This window comes from Monodelphis domestica, chromosome 1, assembly GCF_027887165.1.
Source record: "Monodelphis domestica isolate mMonDom1 chromosome 1, mMonDom1.pri, whole genome shotgun sequence".
NCBI classification, from domain to species: domain Eukaryota; kingdom Metazoa; phylum Chordata; class Mammalia; order Didelphimorphia; family Didelphidae; genus Monodelphis; species Monodelphis domestica.
Window position 1 is genome coordinate 644,876,585 of NC_077227.1, and position 21,781 is coordinate 644,898,365.

General features: G+C 35.3%; 1 protein-coding gene across 2 annotated transcripts in view; it reads left to right on the forward strand.

The window, feature by feature from the left end:
* The window catches only part of FANCL (FA complementation group L), an 85,713-nt gene that overhangs the window by 27,076 nt on the left and 36,856 nt on the right, over positions 1-21,781 (forward strand). Inside the window, exons 2-5 of one of the 2 annotated variants that reach the window (XM_001382120.5) lie at positions 2,053-2,111; positions 2,871-2,931; positions 7,235-7,291; positions 13,823-13,923. In XM_001382120.5, the coding sequence (XP_001382157.2) occupies positions 2,053-2,111; positions 2,871-2,931; positions 7,235-7,291; positions 13,823-13,923 (278 nt within the window). The remainder of the gene's footprint in view (positions 1-2,052; positions 2,112-2,870; positions 2,932-7,234; positions 7,292-13,822; positions 13,924-21,781) is intronic. The other variant, XM_056813989.1, reaches the window with a different exon arrangement.

Genomic DNA, 21,781 nt, shown 5'->3' on the forward strand with positions numbered 1-21,781 from the left:
TTGCAGCATTCACTGTGTGTGTGTGTGTGTATGTGTGTGTGTTCTTCAGTTCTTTCTGTTTATATTGTTGTGTCTTTGTGTTGTTTTCTTGGCCTGCTCGTTCAGTCTACAACAGTCCATGTGGATCTTCCCGAGCTTCTTTGTACATATACCACACATGTCATATCTTACAGTGTTGCATATACCACACACGTCATATCTTACAGTGTTGCATCCACATCCCACAATTTGCTTCATCTTTTCCCAATCCATGGCATCTTCTTTATTTCTGATTCTTTGCTATCACAAAAAGTGCTGCTATAAATATTTTTGTGTCTGTGGCCACTTAATTTTTTTTTAAATCCCAACCTTCTGTCTTAGAATTGATCCTCAGAAGAGCAGTAAGGCCTGGGCCATGGGGGCAGAGTAACTTGCCCAGAGTTCCCAAGATAGGAAGTGGCTGAGGCCAGATTTGCAGCCACGACCTCCCATCTCCAGACCTGGTTCTCAATCCATTGAGACCGCCTGTTTGTAAGGACTTTATTCTTTATGACGGCCACCTTGAGGTATGTTTGCCATCGGATAAGGCCAGCCTCGCAGGTTTCTGTGCTCCTTGGCTGGTGGCTCCCATCGAAGGAGGGCCCCCAGAGGCATTCGCCTCATCCCCATGTCCCCTCCAGGGGCCCTCTCCTTCCCTGCCCTCAGCTACTTTCTAGGTTTCGTTTTTCTCTCATTAGATTGGGAACTCCTTCAAGGCAGCTTTTATTTTGTATCCCTAGTCCTTGGCACCATTCCAGACAAGTAATAGCAACTCAGTAAAACGTTCATCGGCACTAACACTAAGTCTGATCATAGCATCTCTGGACATTTTAGTTAGTTAATTTGCATAATTTCAGATTGCTTTCCACAGTGGTTGTACCAATTCACAGCCCTACTCACAATGCCTCTGTCCCTCTGACTTTGTCAACTTTTTTCTATTATAATTTCTTGTCATTTTAGTCAATTTCAGTTAATCTATGGATCGGTATTTATTAAGTGCCGACAGTGTGCCAGGCAGTATGCTAAGTTCTATGGATACAAAAAGAGGTGACAGTCCCTTTACTTAAAGAGTTTATAATCTAATCAATTTTGAGGATATAAGGTGAAACTTCAGGGTTGCTTTGAGTCATATTTCTTGAATTATTAGTGATTCAGAGCATCCTTTGATATAGTTGTTAATATCTCACTTGGTTTTAAATATAGACATGTCTGTGTGTATATGTATAAACTGTATTTATTAATTATTTTTATAACTTGGATTCCAAACCCTTATCAGATAATTTTGATACAAAATTTTTTTCTATTCAACTGCTTCCCTTTTTATCCTTTGTATATTAATTTTATCTATGGAGAAGCTTTCTATTTTATGTGATTAAGATATCTGTTTTATCTTTTGTAATTGCCTCTGTGTCTTGCTTGTTTAAGAATACATATTCAACCCATAGTTGAGAGGAACATGATCTTTTTTTATAGCATAATTTTTAATATTAAGATTACATATCCAATTAAAATGTATTGTGGAATATGTCTAAGCCTAATTTCTGTCAGAGTCTTTCCCAGTTATCTCAGAAGTTTTCTCATATAAGGAGTTCTTACCTAAGTAATTTATATTTTTCTTTATTGAACACTGGATTATCAAGTTCCATTGTTTACAATTCTTCCTTGTTTCATCTGTATCTCCCTTGTCTAGTAGTGTGTCTATGCCTTGAAAATATGATGTTTATATAAAGATATTGGCATAGATTCATCACAAAGAGGACTTGAACTTTGAATAGTTTGTCCTTAAATCAACTATAGTACCCTAGCACTTCAAAGTTTCACCCATATATAGAGGCTTAATAGATTATTGATTCATAGTTTGTAGTTGTTTTTTCCCCAAGTTTTTCTAGTTAAAGAGTAGGAGAAGAAACTTTCTTTCACATATTATTTTTGAGAATATAAGAATTTAAGGATATAAAATAGTTTAACTCATTTTCTCAAAGTAATTAAATGAAGGTTATGAACTTGATTATGATATTTCAATATTTTCTACAGGGGAAAGACTTCCATGTTAAAATACTGTTACCTGAAGATCTTCAAATAAAAAATGCAAGGTAGGGTAGTATAATTTATTCTTTTAAAAGTAATACCATGTATCTTGTATTAAAAAGTCCACCTGGTTTATAAATTTAGCCAAATTATTTCTCGGTGGGAAATTATGTTCTATGCAATTCTTTTATATTTTGGTTGATATCCACTTTGGCAATTTTCCTTGAATCTGGATGGCCACCTCTGTGGGCTTGTCTCAGCCCATCCTAGGAGATAGGGTTTTCCATCTATTGAGCAGCATGAGGCCTCTTGCTATCCTGAAACTACCCCTGCCCCTGACCATGGGCACCTTCTTTTCAATGGATAGTCCTAGAGAGTTGCCTGGGCCATTCAGAGGGCTATGATGAGAGAATAATCATAAACACTTATTATAGAGTCTGGCATAGACTAAGTGCTATAATGTTAGATATTATTAAAATGTTTTGCAAATCCCAAAACACTTAATATCAACTTTTTTGGGGATCAGCTTTTTTGCTGATTGAAATCCTTTATATTCCTACCTAACCTAAAAATAGTTATGGTAATAAAATTCATTTTTATATAGTGCTTTGAAGGTACCCAGAATTAAAGCTAACATTTTAAAGACAACATTTTAAATATCAACAATAAAATTAAATTGTCAGAATTACATTTATTTCTCTCTGTGGTATATATGTATGTATAAGTATCTGTATCATATAAAGAAATTTTAAAATAATATTTTGATTCAGGGCAAAAGCCATGCATCACCTACTAAAACCTTCTATCTTATTTTTAATTTTTAGAATACTCTGTAGTTGGCAGCTGAAGACAATATTAGATGGATATCATCACATATTAAACCAAGTATGTCCTTTAAAAATTATTTTAATGCATATGAGCAAAAAAAAAGAATTTGTTATTTGGTAAGAACTGTAACTGATTTCATACACATGCCTAAACTACACACACACACATATTAAAGCTTCTAGATCATTGGGATAATAGTAGTAATTAATTTGTATCTCTATAATTGGGAGTTGATTGTATAGACAACACAATTAATAAATGAATAAGCTACACATGATTATTTTTAAGATTAGAGTGTCACTTTAGAAAGTTGTTTACATATACTAGAGTGCTTTCAATCAATAAGATTTTAAAGCCATGTTAAAACCTTAATGAGTAACTCCCCTTTCAGAAAAAATTAAATATTTTATATTCTCCATATAAAGTTGATAACCACCTATTTTGGCATTTCTCTGCATTTAATTTTCTTTCCTTATTCATATTTGGATACATATTTGCTATGAAAATATTTCCCCTCATAATTATTTCTTCTATTCTTAAAATAATTTTTTGCTCTAACATAATTAATTAGCAAAATTGAGCCTCAAAAGTATATCTATAAAAAAAGTCCTTTCTCCCTTGTATGATCCATCCTGCCCTATCTAGAACTGCAGTTATGGTATATTTTAATCAGATGTTTAAATTAGTTCTTTGTTTTGACCATCCTGCTATATTTTTGTCCAGCAAGAATATTCTTTCTTTATGATAACAATTGAGGAAATCAAGGCAGAGGTCAAAGTGACTTGCTCAGGGTTTGAAATCTTGTCTTCCTGACTCCATGTCCTTTGCTCTGTCCTCTGTCACCTGGCTGCTTATCTTGAAGTAAGCAGAGATTTCAGAAACAGGGTGACAGGAGGAAGGAGAGCAGTCTAGGGATGAGAATCATGGTGCAGTGGCATGGGAGATGAGAGATGGAGTATCCTAGGGAAGAACATCAGGTGAGCTAGGATGGCCTGCCAGAAGACAGTATGGAAGCGAGTGTCCCAGAAAATTGGAGGTCTATGAAAGGGCAGGGTTATGAAGAACATTTAATGCTAAACATGAGTTTATATTTGATTCTGAAGGTAAATAGGGAGTCATTAGCATTTGTGGAGGGGTGATATGGCTAGTCCTATGTTTCTGAAAAATCATTGTGGAATCTGTTTGGAGGATGGATTGGAATGGGGAGAGATCTGAGACATGGAGACCAATTAAGAAATAGCTATAATGTTCTGTTAAATATTTATTTGTCACCCACTTTTTGTTTTTTTTATGCTGCTTATAAGAATGATCTCTTTTGAGCCACTCTAGAAAAGATGCTCCACTGTTGTAGGTCTTAATATAATCAGGATCTTGCCATTTGCAAACAGAATCATTATAGAGCCACTCTGTTAATGGAGAATTCTCTTCAATTTGAACTTTACCCAGGACATCCTTCATGTAAGACATTCCTTGTCACAGCAGACATTATTAGTATTTGTTGTTTCTTTTCATGTCGTTTCTCAGCAGATTGCAGAACAAAGTTATCTCTGTAGTTGCGTTTGCCATAGAATCTTATACAATTTTAATGCAATGTATGCATAGGAGACATTTTGGTTGATAAATATATGTATAAAATACTGGAGAGAAATTGGCTGGTTTCTCCAAAGTAAATCTCCATATACCTTGATGCTTAGTTATATGGGATTGTTGGACAAAAACTATTTTGGAAAATATACCTTAAGGTCAAGAATTATAAGTAGCCAAAGGTTTTCAGAATACTTAGGCAATTAGAAATGGTTAAAAATTAGGAAAGAAATATAGTAACATAGGAACTCCATTCTTACATGTTGAAACAAGCTATCAGATGAGCAATTCAGCCATTGATGAAAGATATTGACTCAGACCATTACCATTTCTTAGGGAAATTTAACTTATATAAAACACTCTGATGAATAAGCCAGAAGAGGTCAGAATCCACCTCTGCCAATATTAATAATTATGGCATATTTCTTAGCTGTTAGAAACAAAGAAGAGAAATCGTAATGATCAGCAGAGAATAGAACACCTACTCAAAACTCAGGCTATAGAGATATCACAGTGGATAGAGTCATGGATTCAGACGCAGAATACTTGGGTTTAAATCCTTTCCTATCACTTAATACCTGAATGACTAGGCAAATGACTTAATCAATTTTTTCATCAAGTGAAGGAATTAGACTAAGTGGCCTTCAATATCTTTTCTAAATCTGATTCCATTTATTATTAAACTATATCCATTGTGTGCTTATTACCCTTAAATTTTTTTTTCAAAAAAATAAGGAAAAATTCACTTGTTGACCTTATTCAGAATTATTTACAGTATTGGTTTAAAAGGTAAAGCACTTAAGTGCTGTGGGACTCATTTTCCTAGTCTGTGAAAAGAATGGACTGGGCTAGACTAGATGGCCTATGGGATGACTTTCAGCTCTGAATCTACCACTTAAATGTATTCATCCTACTTTGATTTTTTTTTTAATTTCCAAAAGGAGGAGGAGAAAAAATTCACTTGTTGACCTTGTTCAGAACTACTTGCAGTGTTAGTTCTATAGCTAACAAAGGTAACAGAAAATACAATATAACTTTAAGCAGAAGAATAATTCAGTGTTTCAACTAAAGAGAGGAGACAATGCAAGATCTTGCCTTTCATTGCTTTTTTTTATTCTGTGTTTATTTTAGGTTTTAAAAAATAAATTTTGAGCTATGTCAAGGAGCTTTAGATATTATTTTTAAATATTCATTTTGCTTTTAGAAGTTTCTCTTTTCATTTTTTTCCTTTAGTTGCTGCTTACTCTAGAAGAATTAACTAAGTTACTGTAGGATAGATGCTATTACAAAAATAATAGTTCTAGTTAGTTTTCAAGGTCTTGAGGGGGGATCAAAATAGTTGTAAAGGGGAAAAGGGATTATTTATAAAAGGGTTGGACTGGATTATTTGAGTATGGTCGCCAGGAATTTAATTTATTCCAAAGAGATTTATTTACAATTTATTTACAAAATGTAGAAAGAATGAAGTAAGAAAATCAGAGAGAGGATAGGGTAACATGTCTAGCTTAAGCACTAAGTAATTTACTTCTGGCTCTTAGCCCAACCCGGGCTGGGAGAGTTGGTTCTTAGTTGCCCTCAGCAAAAGCCGAGGACATAGGAAAAAACTCTCTCAAGAAGCTAGTTTCTCCTGAGATCAGTTTCTTCAGAAAATATCCAGGAAAGGAGTCAGCTCTTTCCCTCACCATGTGTCAGTCCAACAGTCTCATCAGGAACAGGGTCTCAGGTCCAGTCAGCAGATTTTCTCCTTCAGCCTCCACTCCAAAGAATGAAGAAGTGTCTCCAGTCTCCACTTCCAAAGAAAGAACTCCAAGTAGAACTGCACTCAGGAAGTTGTCACTTCCTTTTAAAGACACTTTGTCTTGTGTCACTTCCTGTGCCTTCCCCTAATTCTACATGTGTCAATCACAGTTGAAGTCCTGCTTTACGACCACCCAGGAGGCAGTCATTCAATTCTGATTCGTCACCCACTATTGCACACATGGGTCACAGACCTCTTAATGATTAAGTGGGATGTTTACACTGTTGGTTATTAGATCTAAAAATGGGCAGATCTTCCCACTCAACTTTAAGTAAGGTGTTCTAAAAATATGCAGGGGTTACAATTTAAATCTTCACAATCAGGGGAGAGTTAATTATTTTCATTTTCATAATCAGGAGAGAGTTAAACTTAATCTTCACATAGAATATAAAATTCTGCTCTTTACTAATTTAAAATCTATTCATTCTAATATCATTTTTAATTGTATGAGTTTCTTTTCTTCCCCTTCATTAGCATAGTGTTTTTAGGTTATAACTAATCCATTATTTCTCTTCTTTTAGATGGATGAAAATGCAGTATAAGGTTGCTAGTCTAGTCAAAAGGATTGTATAACAATTCAGTTAACTGCAACAAACATTTATTAGACACCAACTATGCTAAGACTGGGGGGCAGGGATAACATGATTAGATAACTGGATGGGTTTTACTTTCAAGGAGTTCACAATCTATTAAACAAATAGGGTAGTTACAATGGTATTAATAGTATCATTATCAGCTTAATATTCTGCATTGTAATTTATTTGAGGGTAGTTTATTCCAATTAAAAATTTGTTTTTATTAAGAACCTTGCTATATAGCCAATAAAGGTAATTGTCAAAATGTTAATATTTCATATAGTTACCACACTTAAGAGATGCAGATGTGTTTAATTTGTTATTTAATTTTTCACATTCCGGTTGACCTACATTTTAATTCCAATGAACAAGTAAAATTAATTGGAACTGTTGTTTAATTTAGAGATTGCAGTACTCTCCTGACCTGGTGAGCTTTATGATGGAGTTGAAGATGATTTTGGTAAGAAATTTATTCTGACATTGTGTTACTGTTCTATAGGTTTTTACTATTTCTCTAACTTCATTTTAAAGGGAGATAATTAGAATTTCAGATTCTCGCCTACCGCCCTATAAAATTACTGATTGGATTAGTGTAGGTAGCAACTTGCCTGAACATCCATTCCCTTTAACCTTTGCTAATTCCTGGTGGAATTTTTTTGATTAAATAATAAACTAATACATAAATACTACCTACTATTTGCTCTGGCCAGTTGGTGAAGGTCTTAAATGTATTTTTTGAAAGTCCTTTCTCTCAAAGAACTTTAGAAAATCTAAGCAGAGGTTAGATAATTATGCTTTAAAATATAAAAGAGGTTTATGATTTATTAAGATAGTTGTGTTTATAAACTTATAAGCCAAGAAGCATTTAAATAATCATTCTAAAATGATTGAATTTTTTTAATTATATAGACTTTATTTTTAGCAACTTATATTAAAAGACTATTTGATGAAACATGAAAGGAGATTAAAACTAACAGCCAAGTGAGACCTTGGCCAGTACAGTTACATTCTCTGGACTTTAGTTTCCTTATCTATAAATAGTTGGACTAAAAGATCTTGAAGATCTTTGTTTAGCCTAAGTAAAATACATTTTTTTACATTTTGTGATTCTTTCCCCACTCCATTACGATTATTCTCTTATCATCAAAAATTGTCAGAAAATCCATTTGCAGGTCTTGATCTGCCCATCTCAGTCTTTAGTAACTGCTTATTTCATTTAGAATAAAATTCAGCTTCCTAAGCTTGAAACTTAAATGCCTAAAGTTATCAGGTAGTTAACTGGCAAAGCCAGATTTTTGAACCTAGATCTTCTTCCTTAGAAAGTGAATTTGAAATCTGGTGATTCTTTCATCTATATCTAGAGTTTTTCCTATTGTACATATATTCTGATCATATTGCAAATTCTTTTTTGCTGGGGATTGACTTGCTTTGTGTATCCTCAGCCGCTAGCATTGTGTCTGGTGCATAATAAACACTCAGTAAGTGCTGGTCAGTAAGACATATTGTCTCCTCACCCGTCTTCCCCTAACCTCTTTAGCAGAATCTGAGCACCCCCCCCAAGAACAAGGGCAATTTAGTTTTGTCCTCATAACCCCAGACTCGAACATGCAGGACACATAGGAGGAATCATGCATTTTTCTAGATTTTAAAACCTCAAGAAAAGTGAAATGAAAATGTGTGTGCATTGTGTATATATACACAATGCACACATATGTAGTATACATTATATGCATATAGACACGTCTATGTGTATGTAAATATGTGTGTGATAAATATGTACATATACATGAGAGAGAGAGAGAGAGAGAGAGAGAGAGAGAGAGAGAGAGAGAGAGAGAGAGAGAGAGAGAGAGATGCAGCCATAGCAGAGTGCAGGACTAAAGGCAGGTAGGTTCATCTTCCTGGGTTCACATCAGATACTTGGTAAATGTGTGATCCTGGTCAAGTCACTTAACTCCATTGGCCTCAGTTTGAAATCTGTAAGAGTTGGACATGACCGAAAAAGACTCCACAACAACTCTCTCTCTCTCTCTCTCTCTCTCTCTCTCTCTCTCTCTCTCTCTCTCTCTCTCTCTCTGTCCCTGTTGATATGTATGCATATATATATACACATATACATATATGTGTTAAGAGTAGAAAATAGTTTTAAGAGATTTTTATTTATATTCACATTAATTAGAACAAATGCTTTTAAAAAGAGCTATTTTTCATGATTTGTATCATTATGGTCTTTTTTTTTTAAACTCTTACTCTCTGTCTTAGAATAAATACTGAGTATTCATTCCAAGGCAGAAAAGTGGTAAGGGCTAAGCAGTGGAGTTCAAGTAACTTGTCCAGGGTCACACAGCTAGGAAGTATCTAAGGCCAGATTTGAACCTGTTACTTCCCATCTCACTGAGCCACTTAGTTGCCCCCCCCCTTTTAGTCTTATATTCAACATATATTAGTAGTAAAATATTGAGAAGTTTGAGCTGTAAAAATAAAAATTAGCTTATCTGAAGAGTTTCCTTTTTTCTTAATAAAATCAGGAGAATTAAAAAATGAAATCTTTACAAATCAATATAGCATGATGCACATAAGTTAAATGTAAATGAGAATTATATTAAAACTATATAGCTTTGCTGTATTAGGCAGTCGTTATGCAAAATAATTCTACTTATTACCTAAGCCATCAGTCACCGCTGTAATTATTACTTAATTTGAAGAAATAATGATTATATATATTAAAAAGAGGGAAAAACGATAATATAATCTGTTTGTTTTTAGTTTGGCATAACAATTTTTAAATTTGCCATCTTTCTATAAATACAGAAGTGGCTCAGTTGCCTTTAGAACTACTGAGACATGTTTCCAGGTTGATTGGAATATTTAAGATTATATGTTTCATAAACATCTGTATGTGAAAATATGGTCCTTTCAAACTTGGAGTTCTTGTTTAAAAAAAGCAGCTGGAGAGTTCTATGCTATTGCTTAAACAAGAACTAGTGCTCTTAAGAATGTAAGACGTAGGAAGATTTGGGGGGTTTCTAGTAATAAGGTGTCAAGATTCATCACTAATGAAGAAATTATGATGTGATTGATTTTAATGATTTAAACAGTTATCAAATTTATATTGATTGGCATCAAGGTAACTATAATTTTATTCTGCCTTTATGTTGTTATGCCCTCCATCAATTGGATTCCATCTCTCTTCTTGGTAGTTGCTTCTTTTATCTTTAATGTGGAGACTAAAGAGCAAGGGAGATCATCCCAGATCATGGACCAAGCCGTGAATACTTTGCTGTGAACATTTTTTTTATATTGTCATTCAGTTATAATAGTTCAAATGTCTTCATTGCTCTCCCTCTTATCATATCATTTTCCTCCAAAAGACATTTCTATTAATCAGTACATCAACATAATTTGTAATGAGCATTTATTTTTCTTTTATGCCTGTATCCTGGACTGCACATGAAGTTCCAAAAAGGTATATGGTATCATTGGGTTATGATTGGTCTCTCTCACTGAGGAGAATAAATTCTGTGAAAGATTGGCTTAGCCTATTTTTAAAGCCATAGAAAATAGATCTGGTTTCTTTGAAACAAATTATTTTTAATATAGAGGGACTAATGAAGTTTGATTATTCTGAGTCCTACTTTTTGAAATCTAGAGAGTACTTTGTCAACTTCAACAGTGGATTATTTGGCCTTCCTTTCCCATCTTATGGAGTCTTAATCATAGTACTAATTTTTGTGATTATAGATATCTTAAAAAAAAACTACAAAGACAGTCTAGTCTGATGATAGTGTTTTAGTAAGAGTTTGGGGAGAGTGATTTTTTCCCTTATTGGGTGGTAGTACAATGCAGTGGAAATAGGAAATTCTAAAGATTTAAGTTCATTTCTCACTTCTAATACTAACAGTGTGACATGAGGCAAGTTATTTAATCTCTAAGAGACTTGGTTTTCTCATTTGCAAAGTGTAGACACTAATACTTTGTGTTACTTAACTCACAAGCTTATTTGCAAAGCACCTCATGGTCTTAAAAATGTTATATATAAATGAGTTCATATTATTGTTATTAAGTAATGAGGAGTTTTGGATTTCCATAGTTTATATTCTTTCTGAATAAAATCTGAATTTTCAGTAGCAATGACATTTGTAAATAAAGTAAACATACTTCTTATTTCCCCTCTGTAAAATGTAAATTAATGTCCAATAACTCCAAGTGTTATATTTTATAAGATTTATTAGTAATCACTTGAAGTAGAAAAAATAAAAGAACAAAATTAGAAAGCCTAAGTAAAAAAACACCTGGGTAAAATTCTCCTGCCTGGCTCGCACCCAACCTCCACAGCCCCGTTTCTAGGAGAAGAGAGAGAGGACAGAGCTAAACTCACAACTTTATCTCCAAAACGTAAGGATGTAATGTGATAATGAAGATGGGAGGCTGGAAAAGAGAGTTTTAGGGAGCAAATCCTAATTACACAGCTTATATCAACAAAAAACTTAAAAATTATATTTTGGGGTTTCTGTGTTTTTTTAGCACAGTATCAAACATATTTCATAAAAATCAGTGTGGCATTTTGGAAAGGGAGTTGGCCTCTGAGATAGAAATAGTTATATTTCATCCCCATTCTATATGCCTCTATTATATGGGGCAGTGCAACTCTGCCTTGCCAAACTATGGCAGATCTACCTTAGTAAAGCAGCTTACCCTTACCTAGAGCTCCTTACACTCAGGGAAGTGCCTAAAAAAAATCAAATTTTATAATCAGATTTAAACTGTAAATTTTATGAAGTTATTGAAAAAATGTAGACTTCTTATTCTCTAGTCATGTATATTCTCAGCAGGTTTCATTGTGCTAAAAAGTTTTAAGTGTAGGCACTTACACTCTTATGTGTTTAGAGCTGGAAGGGACCTCTTATGCTTCTATTTTACAGATGGAAAAATAGAGGCCCAGAGAGGTCATAGCTTTTTACAGGGAGTAACAGAATATTGCAAATCCATTGTTTTTCATTTCCTCCACTCTCCCATCGTATCTCTTGTAGGATCATAGATTTATAACTATTAGTGATCATAGTAGTCCACCGAGGCCAGGGATGGAAAGATAAGTGATTTGCCGAACGTCATGTAGTTAGTAGGTATCTTTAGATTTGAACCACAGTCTTCCTAGCCAAGTCCACTACATGCACTAGGCCATGCTGCCTCTATTAACTTCACAATGTACTTTCATCTTAGAGTAGTTTTAGTATTAGAAAAGTCATTTTGGTTGTTAGCATTAAAACTTTGTTTTCTAAAATAATAAATTAGGTGGGGTTTTTAAAAATGTAAATTACTGTTTTAAATCTGTAATCTGTCAATTTTCATCATTCCATAATAATTTTCCAAGGAGAATAATACCTTTGTAAAATGGAATGATCCCAAGAATAGTATGAAAATTCATTTTCTGTTGCTTTTTTTCATCAGACCTGTGATTTTATTTGTGTAGGGATCTTCTTTCTAGAGAGGAAATTCCTTCTAACAGTGCAGATAAACAGTTGCTGTAATTTAGCATTAAGGATTGTCTGGGAAGCAATAAGCTGTTATAACATGCCTAGAGTCAGGCTGGTATCACTGGAACATAAAGGTTAAAATTCAATAGCTCAATTTTCCCTTTTTTCTCTTCCCCTCCCAAGTTGGCTTTTTTTTTTCTAAAAACTTAAATTTTCTGTCTCATCCCCAATGTTTTTCTTGTCAATTCCTTTCCTCCTTCTGTTGCACTCCTACACTTTCATAATGCCTTCTGGCTTTTCTGACAACGTGAACACCAAAGTAATTTGTAAATATTTCTTACAGTCAATAAAATTGAGAGTATCTTAAAATATTTTTTCCAAATGCCAAATTTGTAAACGTTAGCAACTTTGAAATGGAACAGTGATCATTCTTAATGCCAACTGCTCCATCGTTGTTGATTTTGATCTTGTTTTCTTTATAAATTTTAGTTGTAGTTTTTGATTATATCTCCTTAGAGAGATGGATAGAGTAATGTAGCTGTGATTCTAGTGGATCACTGTTGTGGTACTCAATGACAGCTTTCTTTCCTCCAAGTGGTGCTTAGAGCAAACCAGACCATGTGATTCTTGTCAATGTTATCTTATGGATCTTCCATATGCATTCCAATCAGTTTTGAGGTGTAGGAGACTTCCTCTTATTCTCTTGACCATTAGGTGGTACAATGGATAGTGTTCTACTGGACATAGACTTAGGAAGATTTGAGTTCAAATGTAGCTTCAGATACCTACTGGTTGTATGACCCTGGGCAAGTCACTAAACTTCTGCCTGCCTCAGTTTTCTCATCTGTAAAATGGGAATAATAATAGTACTTATATCGTAAGAGTGCTATAAGGAAATAATAATTTGAAGTACTTTGCAATCTTGAATATGCTATATAAATGCTATCAGCTATCATCATTGATGTGTAGGTACAATTTTTCCATTTCACTTTTGAGTTATTGTTGAATGCCTTGCTTAGGAGGGAGAAAATATTTTATGAAGGTACAAAACTCAAAAAAATGGAAAGAATTAGGACATGGAGAATGAAAATAATTATTGGCTATTTTGTTTCTTTCTTTCTTTTGATAAGAATATATTAAAGGGAAAAGGTAGACAAATTCACTGAAACATCGAGTTCCTACCTTTGTGACAATGAAGGTACTTGGAACACTTCATGAGTTACTTTTTTGCCCTTGATATTTTCAAAAGGATGAAGAGAAGTAGAAGAGGGCAATTATTTTTAAGATGTACTTTTTTGATGGTCTGAGCAACATTTAATGGATAGTGAATGTTCTGATATCTTAAATCCCCTTCCTGGCATTCTTACTGACTTTCTTTTTCACCTGATAAATTCTTTAAACTTCCCCATGTTTCACCACAACTGAGACTGTATCTAAGTCAAATGAGTGACTTTGGGATTAGCCCAGGGAATTTTAATGAAATGTGTGTATATGTATCTGTCTTTTTCTTTAAATAGGAAGTTGCACTGAAGAATAAACAAGAGCTATATGCACCGCCACCTCCTCCTCAGTACTACTCATGTCTTGTTGAAGAAATAGAAGCACTGGGTTGGGATAAGTATGTTTATTATTTAATATTTCTTCAACATTTCAGACATCTATGATTTCATTGTAGTGGATAATCCCTTCACTGACACATATCATGATGCATTTTAACTTAGTGGGTAATCTTTGAGAGTTGCTGTGATTAATAGATGGGCCTCTTTGTGATCAATACTGGTAATGGCCAACCTAGTGATGAGACTTTTTACACATGGACCCAAGACATCCATTCCATTGTTGGACCCACATTTAAAGCCTTTTAGCTCAAAAGCAGTTGCCACTATTGCTCCATTAGCATAGCTTTTTGAATTAGGAGTTGCCTCCATGTGACTCTGGGGCATCAGAATAGAACAGTGGAAAATTAATATTGAATTGTAATTATTTTTATTTGAAACCTTTCATAAACCTTGGGTTTTGAAGGTCAGCCAGCTTCCAAGGTAAAGTAATTTACTTCCAGGCCTCAAGGCATCTCACTGGGATGCCCTTTGTTTAAGGCAGAGTGGAGACCCCCTCCTTATTTCTCTGTAAACAAGAACTCTCAGCAAGTCTTGCCTCCATGTTGGAGTGCAGTGACCCACTCATATGGTGGGGAGGAAAGAGCTTGTTGGTGTGTTTAAAAAACACCTCTTTCTGTTATGAAGTAATGAGAGAGGAGTTGGCATCTCTCAGTCCTCCTCCTCAGAAGCTACTTGCCAGTTGGAGATGTCCTGGAATGTCCAAGGGAGGGACTGAGTGGTGGAGGCCACAAGGGGTATATATTGACTTAGAGAGGAGCTCTTGCTCTTTCTTTTGACCCACTATCTCTTTTCCTTCAGTTGCTCTTTTGCCATATCCTCTTTGGCCCCACTTGCTCTCTTGGATGCTTGTCAGGATTATGGAGGGAGTCTATGGGCCAGTTTAGATTTTCTTGAGCAGTCAATTAATAAATAAACTTAAAATTAATAAATACTGTCTCGATAATTTCAGTCATTACAGAACTTAACTAGGGGCATGTTTTTGTTAAATAATATTAGAACTTGTAACAATTAAAATTTGTTGCCAATAAATGTAAGAGTAAAAATGGATTTGACAAGTATAAAAGTTGGAAGAGATAAGATTGTGGTCGCCATTTATAAAATTAACTTCTTAAGTCAGAATAGCTGTTAGTAGCTTTTAAAAATTTAGTTTAACAAAATATAGAGATGTAAGAAAGAAATAGAAAATACTGCCTATAATTTCTGTCCAAAGAAGTCCAGCTCACCACCCAGCAAGGGCTCCCTCAAGGCCCGATCTCCACATGGAGTTTATATGGTCTCTTCAGCCAGAAGTCCTGGTGGTGTGTTCAGCAAGGGTTCCACCAATGTGAGCCTCTTCCTTCCGTTCCAGTCACTCACCCAGCAAGCCTCAAGCACAACAATCTCCGACCCAGAATAAACCCACCAGAAAATTCTCTCCCAAAAGAACAGGAATCAAAAAGGAATCTTCTTTTGTATCTCGCCTTTCATACCCCATTTTTCCATGTCACTTCCTGTCTCTCCCCTCTTCACATGAACAAATCACAGCCTTCCAGTTTTCCTATCACTGCCCATAGTGCAGTGCTTGTGGCCTTTGGGGTTGAGAACATTTTCCCTTAATGATTTACTCAGTGTTAAGTAGAGGTACTTTAAGTTCTTGATTGATTAACTCAAAATAGACAAAGAGAATTTTAATTCTCTCTTCACAGACTTAATATATTTTTAAATGTCTTTGCATTTTTGGTGCAACAAAATTCTGATGTTGCCTTCAGAGAAGCATTGTTCATTTAATTTTTTAACTCTTTAGGCTAAAAATGTTTTATTACATTTTGAGTTCTTATCCTTTTCTTAGACTGTCATAATATTGTAAACTAAAGGATTATCATAATCAAATGAAGCTGGGATCTCATCCATTTGGGAGTCCCTCCAACTATGCAGATCATCACCTATTTGTGTGTCAACTTCTCCAAGAAGTCAATCTAGGTTGTCTATCTCATGTTCTAGACAACTTCCTACATTTCTCCTGACTTTGTCCACTTGTTCTGCCTCGGTCTTACTATATGACCAACTTATTTCCTCTTCCTTCCTTATAATTCTCAGGTTCACATATAATCTTTTTGTTCTGCTTTTTATGTGCAATAAAATTAATGTGGCTGTGACTTCTAATGCTAGTATATTGATGGAGGCCTTGGCTGAGCTCAAACTTATCTTTATAAATGAGGAAACTGAGACTCTGTTTGACTTACTAAGGACACGTAGGTAGTAAGTAGCAGAGGAAGATTATTAAATTCAGTGTTCTTTTTGGACTTTAAGATTGCTTCAAGATTTCAATTATGGGATCATGGAAAATAGTATTGTTTCTGACAAGATAGGAGTTTAAAGAGTAGGACAAGAGATGTTGATTTTATTCATCATAAAGTTGAATTTAAAGCCATAACAGGACATCTCAGTGGACATACCCCAGGAGAAGGTAGAGACATGGAATTGGAAATTAGGTAGAGTGAATGGGATTGGAGATACAGATTCATCAACCATGAGCATAGGAGCCATAATTTAAATTGAGAATGGATTACAAGTATGTAAATGTAACTGGAACAGAGAACATTAAGGATTGTGCTTTGTAGGAAGGTTGGAACAGAACCAGAAGAGTTCAGTGCCATGAAAGTCGAGTGAGACAGTTTCAAGGAAAGTTTGATCAATGCTGTCAAATGCAATTGAAGGGTCAAAGTGAGGATTTAAAGAGATTAGTAAATCTGGTTATAATTATGTCTTTAGCAGGAGAGTCAGTTTAGTTCATTAGTGGAAGCCAGTTTCTAAGCAATGAATGGAAAGGAAGTGGGGAGTTTTTTAGTCTACTGCTTGATTTCCTATATCTGGCACAATTTATTTTGAGTCCTTGGCACATAATAATTTGAATGACTAACTCCAATGATTGTAAACTTGAGGACTTTTCAGAATTATAATGTTAGCTAGACTATATTAATATTTGGGAAAATTTGTACAAGATTTTCATCCTATGGAACTAAAAAAAAGCATTTTAAATGCTTGAGGGAAAGAATTGTCTTTTGTTCTATCTTGACTCCCCAGCACAGAGTTGATACTTAATAAGTACTTGTTGGATTGGAATTTATCTTCCCTCCCAAACTCACTTCTCTTCTGAAGTCCTGTCTCTTACATTCCTTACATTCACCCACATTCATGGTCTCAGTCATCCTGATTTTTCCTTCTAACTTAGTTCCAGCTCTTGTTGATTTTATTTTTGCAACATCCTTCTTGTCTGTTACCTCTACACTTGCTTGGCCACACCTTTTGGTTAGGCCCTCGTCTCTTCTCTGAAATATTGCAATAGCTTCCTAATTGGTTTTGTGATATCGAAATCACTTTAAAAGACTGATATATATTAATTTTTGGTCATGAAGGAATTCAGCTATTTAATTCCCTAAATGAAACACTCAAATCAGAATAGACTTTGTGGTGGTTTAATCACAACGGGAGTAAGAAAAGGGAGAGGGAGAGAAGGAGGGAGGAGGAAAGGGAAAGAGGTTAACTCATCCTTCTGGCACAGCCAGAGGGAGTTTAAGCCTGGAAAGGCCAAGGTAGAAAGGAGAATCAGTCCTTGACTCACATGACCAATCTGAAGGAAGCTGTCTGTGGGCCTCCTCCCTGCTCAAGCTCCTAGCATGAACTGCCGCCCAGCTCTGTCCACAGGAAGTGAGCGAATTCCAGAGGCTGCTTTCTACATCACTTCCTCTGCCTCACAAGTGCCAATGGTGGCTCAAGCTTGGCTTAGGACAGCCCAGGTGGGCAGTTAGTCATCTCTGATTTGTCATTGACTAGCACATGCCCGTGCAGTGTGGGTGTACACAATTTTTTGGGTTCTATACCAAGCAATATGAAGATTCCAAAACTCACAGTTTGCATGCTTCCAGTCTCTTACCTCTCCAACTGTTCTCCACCAAACTACCAAATTAATATTACAAAGAGCCAAGCCTTACCACAACCATCCCCAATTCAGAAATCTTCAGCACTGCCCTCTTACCTCTCAGATAAAAGATACACCCTTCAGCCTGGCATTAGAGCCTCCCACTGTACTGTTAAATAAAGAATTATTTCACACTGTTCTTCATGCACTCTATGTTCTAGTTTAACTTGGCCTAATCACTGGATGTTCTGTCTTCATCCTTCCTAACATTTTACAGACTCCTCTCCCCTATGTCTAGAGCTCATTTGCTCCTTACCTCTGTTTCTTGAAACCTTAGTACCCTTCACAGCTCACTCAGGTATCCCTTTTACCTGAAACCTTTACTGAAGCCACCTGTGTTGGTTTTCTTTCCCTCCTCAAATTATCTAATTTTTAACTTGTCTTTGTAATAATGCTATATTTCTTTCAGTAGACATAAGCCCCAAACTTAGCAGTCCTAGCAACAATTTAATGTTTCTTGGCTTCAACCAAATGTAAGGATATAATTTCATTTCTTCCTAAATTCAAGGGTAGAGATCTTTTCTGATTCAGGGAATTACAAAACTTTAGTATAATGGTATAAGAAAATCATTCTGTTTTTTAGAAGGTAATATAGACATGACTCTATTTTTAAATTTAAAAATTGGTAGTTTTATTTTAGAGAATCATTTTTGTCAGTTAGCTGAAACATTTCTTTGCAGCATATGTTACTCTCTGACTTCACCCCCTCCCCTTACAATGAAGGTCAAGTTCACAGAACGTGGCTACTGTGCCCCTAGAGGTGAGGGGGAGCTCCCACCATTGTGCTCCCTGTTTTGATGATATATAAATCATTGCTGACTTAATTGGGAAAAATATTTTCTGAAAGGGTTTACTAAAAAAAAAAAGGTTGGTTCAAAACATTCCTTCTTCCCCACTTTTATGAAACACTCTCCTACCCATATATCTAGGATCCAAGGGAATGCAGATTCAAACTTCTGAACACTTCTGCAAAGGGACAACTCGCAGTTCCTCAAAGTCCTTTTGCTGGAATCTTAAAGATGCTTCCTGTAGGTATTGTGTAATTTTTCTGTTGAGCTCTTTTTATAATAATCACCAGTAATCATGATATAATTATTCTACAGTGCTTACTCTGTGCCAAGCATTGGGCTAAGAGCTTTATAATTATTATCTCATTTGACCCTGATGACAACCCCAAGTGGTAGGTCCTTTTGTGAGACCCATTTTACAGATGAGGAAGCTGAGACAGAGAGGTTAAACAAATTACCCAGGGTCACATCACCCATAAGCTTTGAATCCAAGTCCACTCTGTCCTTGGCTCCTGATGAAAAAGCTGCCACCAAGAGTTGGTTTCCCAGGAATGCTGCTATGACCTAAATGGGAGAATGGGAAATCCCAAATCCTCTGCATCTCTGAAGTTCATAAAGTTCTCTCAGATAAAGGAGGAGAGGAGGCACAGCCCAAAGCTGAGACCAAACCACTCCTCTCTCTTCTCCCTCAAGATGTGCCTTCTCAGACACATTTCTAGAAAATTCTGTCTAATGCTGGACACTCAACGCTCTGGTTCCTACCAATTCATTGGTTTTATAGCGGCCTCTGAAGGTACGACCAGGCACCTTTGCCAATCCAAGTGTTTAGATCTTGTTTTGAACCTGGTAAGTCGTCCAGATGTTCTCACCTGGTCATATGTAATAACAGAGGGTGGTGCTTTCTTTATTATAAGTGTGGTAGATTGGTTATCTAAGCTGACTTCCACCCTGACATCTTTTTTCTTTTTTTAATCCATTATAAATTTTGATGACAGTGGAAAAGAGAATCAAAAGCTGAACTTATTTTTGTGGGTACCTGAATGTGGAAACAAATTAAACTAAAAACATCTTTATTCTTCACAGAGGCAGGTAAAAGAGCCTGCCTGTATGGATAGGATGCAGAGTTTTATACTGATTCCTAAAATCAGTCTATATGGATAAATGTGGATAGGATGTCTAGGGTTTTATATTGAATTGTAGAGGTGAATGATGCTCATAGAGGTCTTTATAGCTTCTTCTCCACTTCTCTCCATGTAATTTTGTTAAGTGGCTTTTTAAAGAAATAACTGAGAACATCAGTGTTATCAATAAATGGAATTTCCATTTCAGCAGTGGGAGCATCTCTTAGAGCTGAAGGCATCAGGTAGCTTTTGGTACAGCCATCTTTGGAAATGGATAAGAAACCCATTTTCTCCAACAAGCACATGCTTTCAGATTATGAAGGGACTCAGTACTGACAAAAGGAGACTCTTTTAACAGATATTTTATTTAGTAAAGCAGTTGAGATCTCCCTTTTAATTCAACTGCTCAGCATTTTAGGTTTTTCTCTTTCATAAAAGGATTATGTGTCCTGACATGGAAAGAAAAAAAAATTTTTCTCTACTTTTACATTATAATCTGGCCAGATCTCTCAGAGGTATGTTATTTTTTAAAGGTATAAGCATCTACTTTGAGAGAAGTCCTAGAGTTCTTGTTAAATCAGAAGAAACCTGTGTTCCCCTCACATTTTATAGTCATTATAAAACAGAAGATGAAATCTCAGAGCAAAAGGAAAATAAAGCTGCCTGGTTTCAGTTAGGGTTTTTAGCAGAAAGAGTTCAAGATGGACCTCATGGAAAAATGAAGAACCTGAAAAATGGAGTAGTTTGGTAATGAGTCCAGTCACACATCTAGTAACATGATCTGAGGCCTGGTTTTCACTCAGATCTTCCTAACTCATTGGCCAGCACCCTAGCTGCTGCCTCAATCTGCCTGCCACACTGTCCACTCCTTCTGCCGACCCATCTTTAAGTCTTGTCTGGGTAAACAAGATGGATACCTCTCTTTAATAAGAAAAACAAGGTTCTTTCTCCTCTTTTTGGCCACTATAAGCTACCTCTCATGAGCCTGCCTTCTTTTCACTTGTCTAGACAGCATTTAGTAAAGCCTTTACAGGGTTCCAAGCACTGTGCTAAGTTCTGGAAAAATAAACAGAAGCTGGAAGAAAAACAGTCCCTGCTTTCAAAGACCTGACATGCTAACAGAGGAAGATAGCACATAAAAAGGAGATGAAGAGAGGAAAGAGTTATGGAGGAGGAGGAATTTGGAGAGTTTTATAGACTTTTCATTACCTGATTTGTGAAATGAACCCCTTAGTCCTTGTTAATGGACTATGGTTTTTGAAATTATGTTGCTAAGTCTCTCAGTGGTCTTTCTGTAGTAAAAATGGATTCAGCTTTAACAACATGGTTGGCTTCAAGTCATCTCGAAAATATAAAGCAGATAACAAGAATATATAAATAATTGCAATGTTATAATTAGTCATTTAATTATAATAGCCATTTAAAATCAACATGCTTGTATGTAAAGAAGGGACTTCAAAAGATCCCCAGATATTTTCCCCATTTAAATTTTTGCCAGATGCCTGAATCATTACTAGTATACCAAAAATGCAGTATATTAACCACAGTATGTAATAATGGAATAGCAATATGTAATAATGATGATAGCTTGTTTTCATCTTGGAAACTTATTTTAGCAGTGGGCCACTACAGGTGACAATTTTAAAAATTCCAATCGATTATTTCTATAATTTTAAAATGTACAATGACCATTGTGAAGATGAATTTAAAATTTTAAAAGTTATGACTTTTGATTTGTTACTCATGCTTTGATGCGATGATTTGATCTGATGGTCATTTTAGTAACAAACACATTTTTTACTACATTTTGGAAATGGCATCCCTTGAATTGTCTTTATTTTCTGAGCCATGTGCAACCAGACTGACTTTTCTTTCCTTTTACCTATAATATAGAGAGCTTAGACAATCTCAAAGCACTAGATAAATGATAGCTACTACTAGTAGTAGTAATAGTAATACTAATTATGATGATGATGATAATAATAATAAT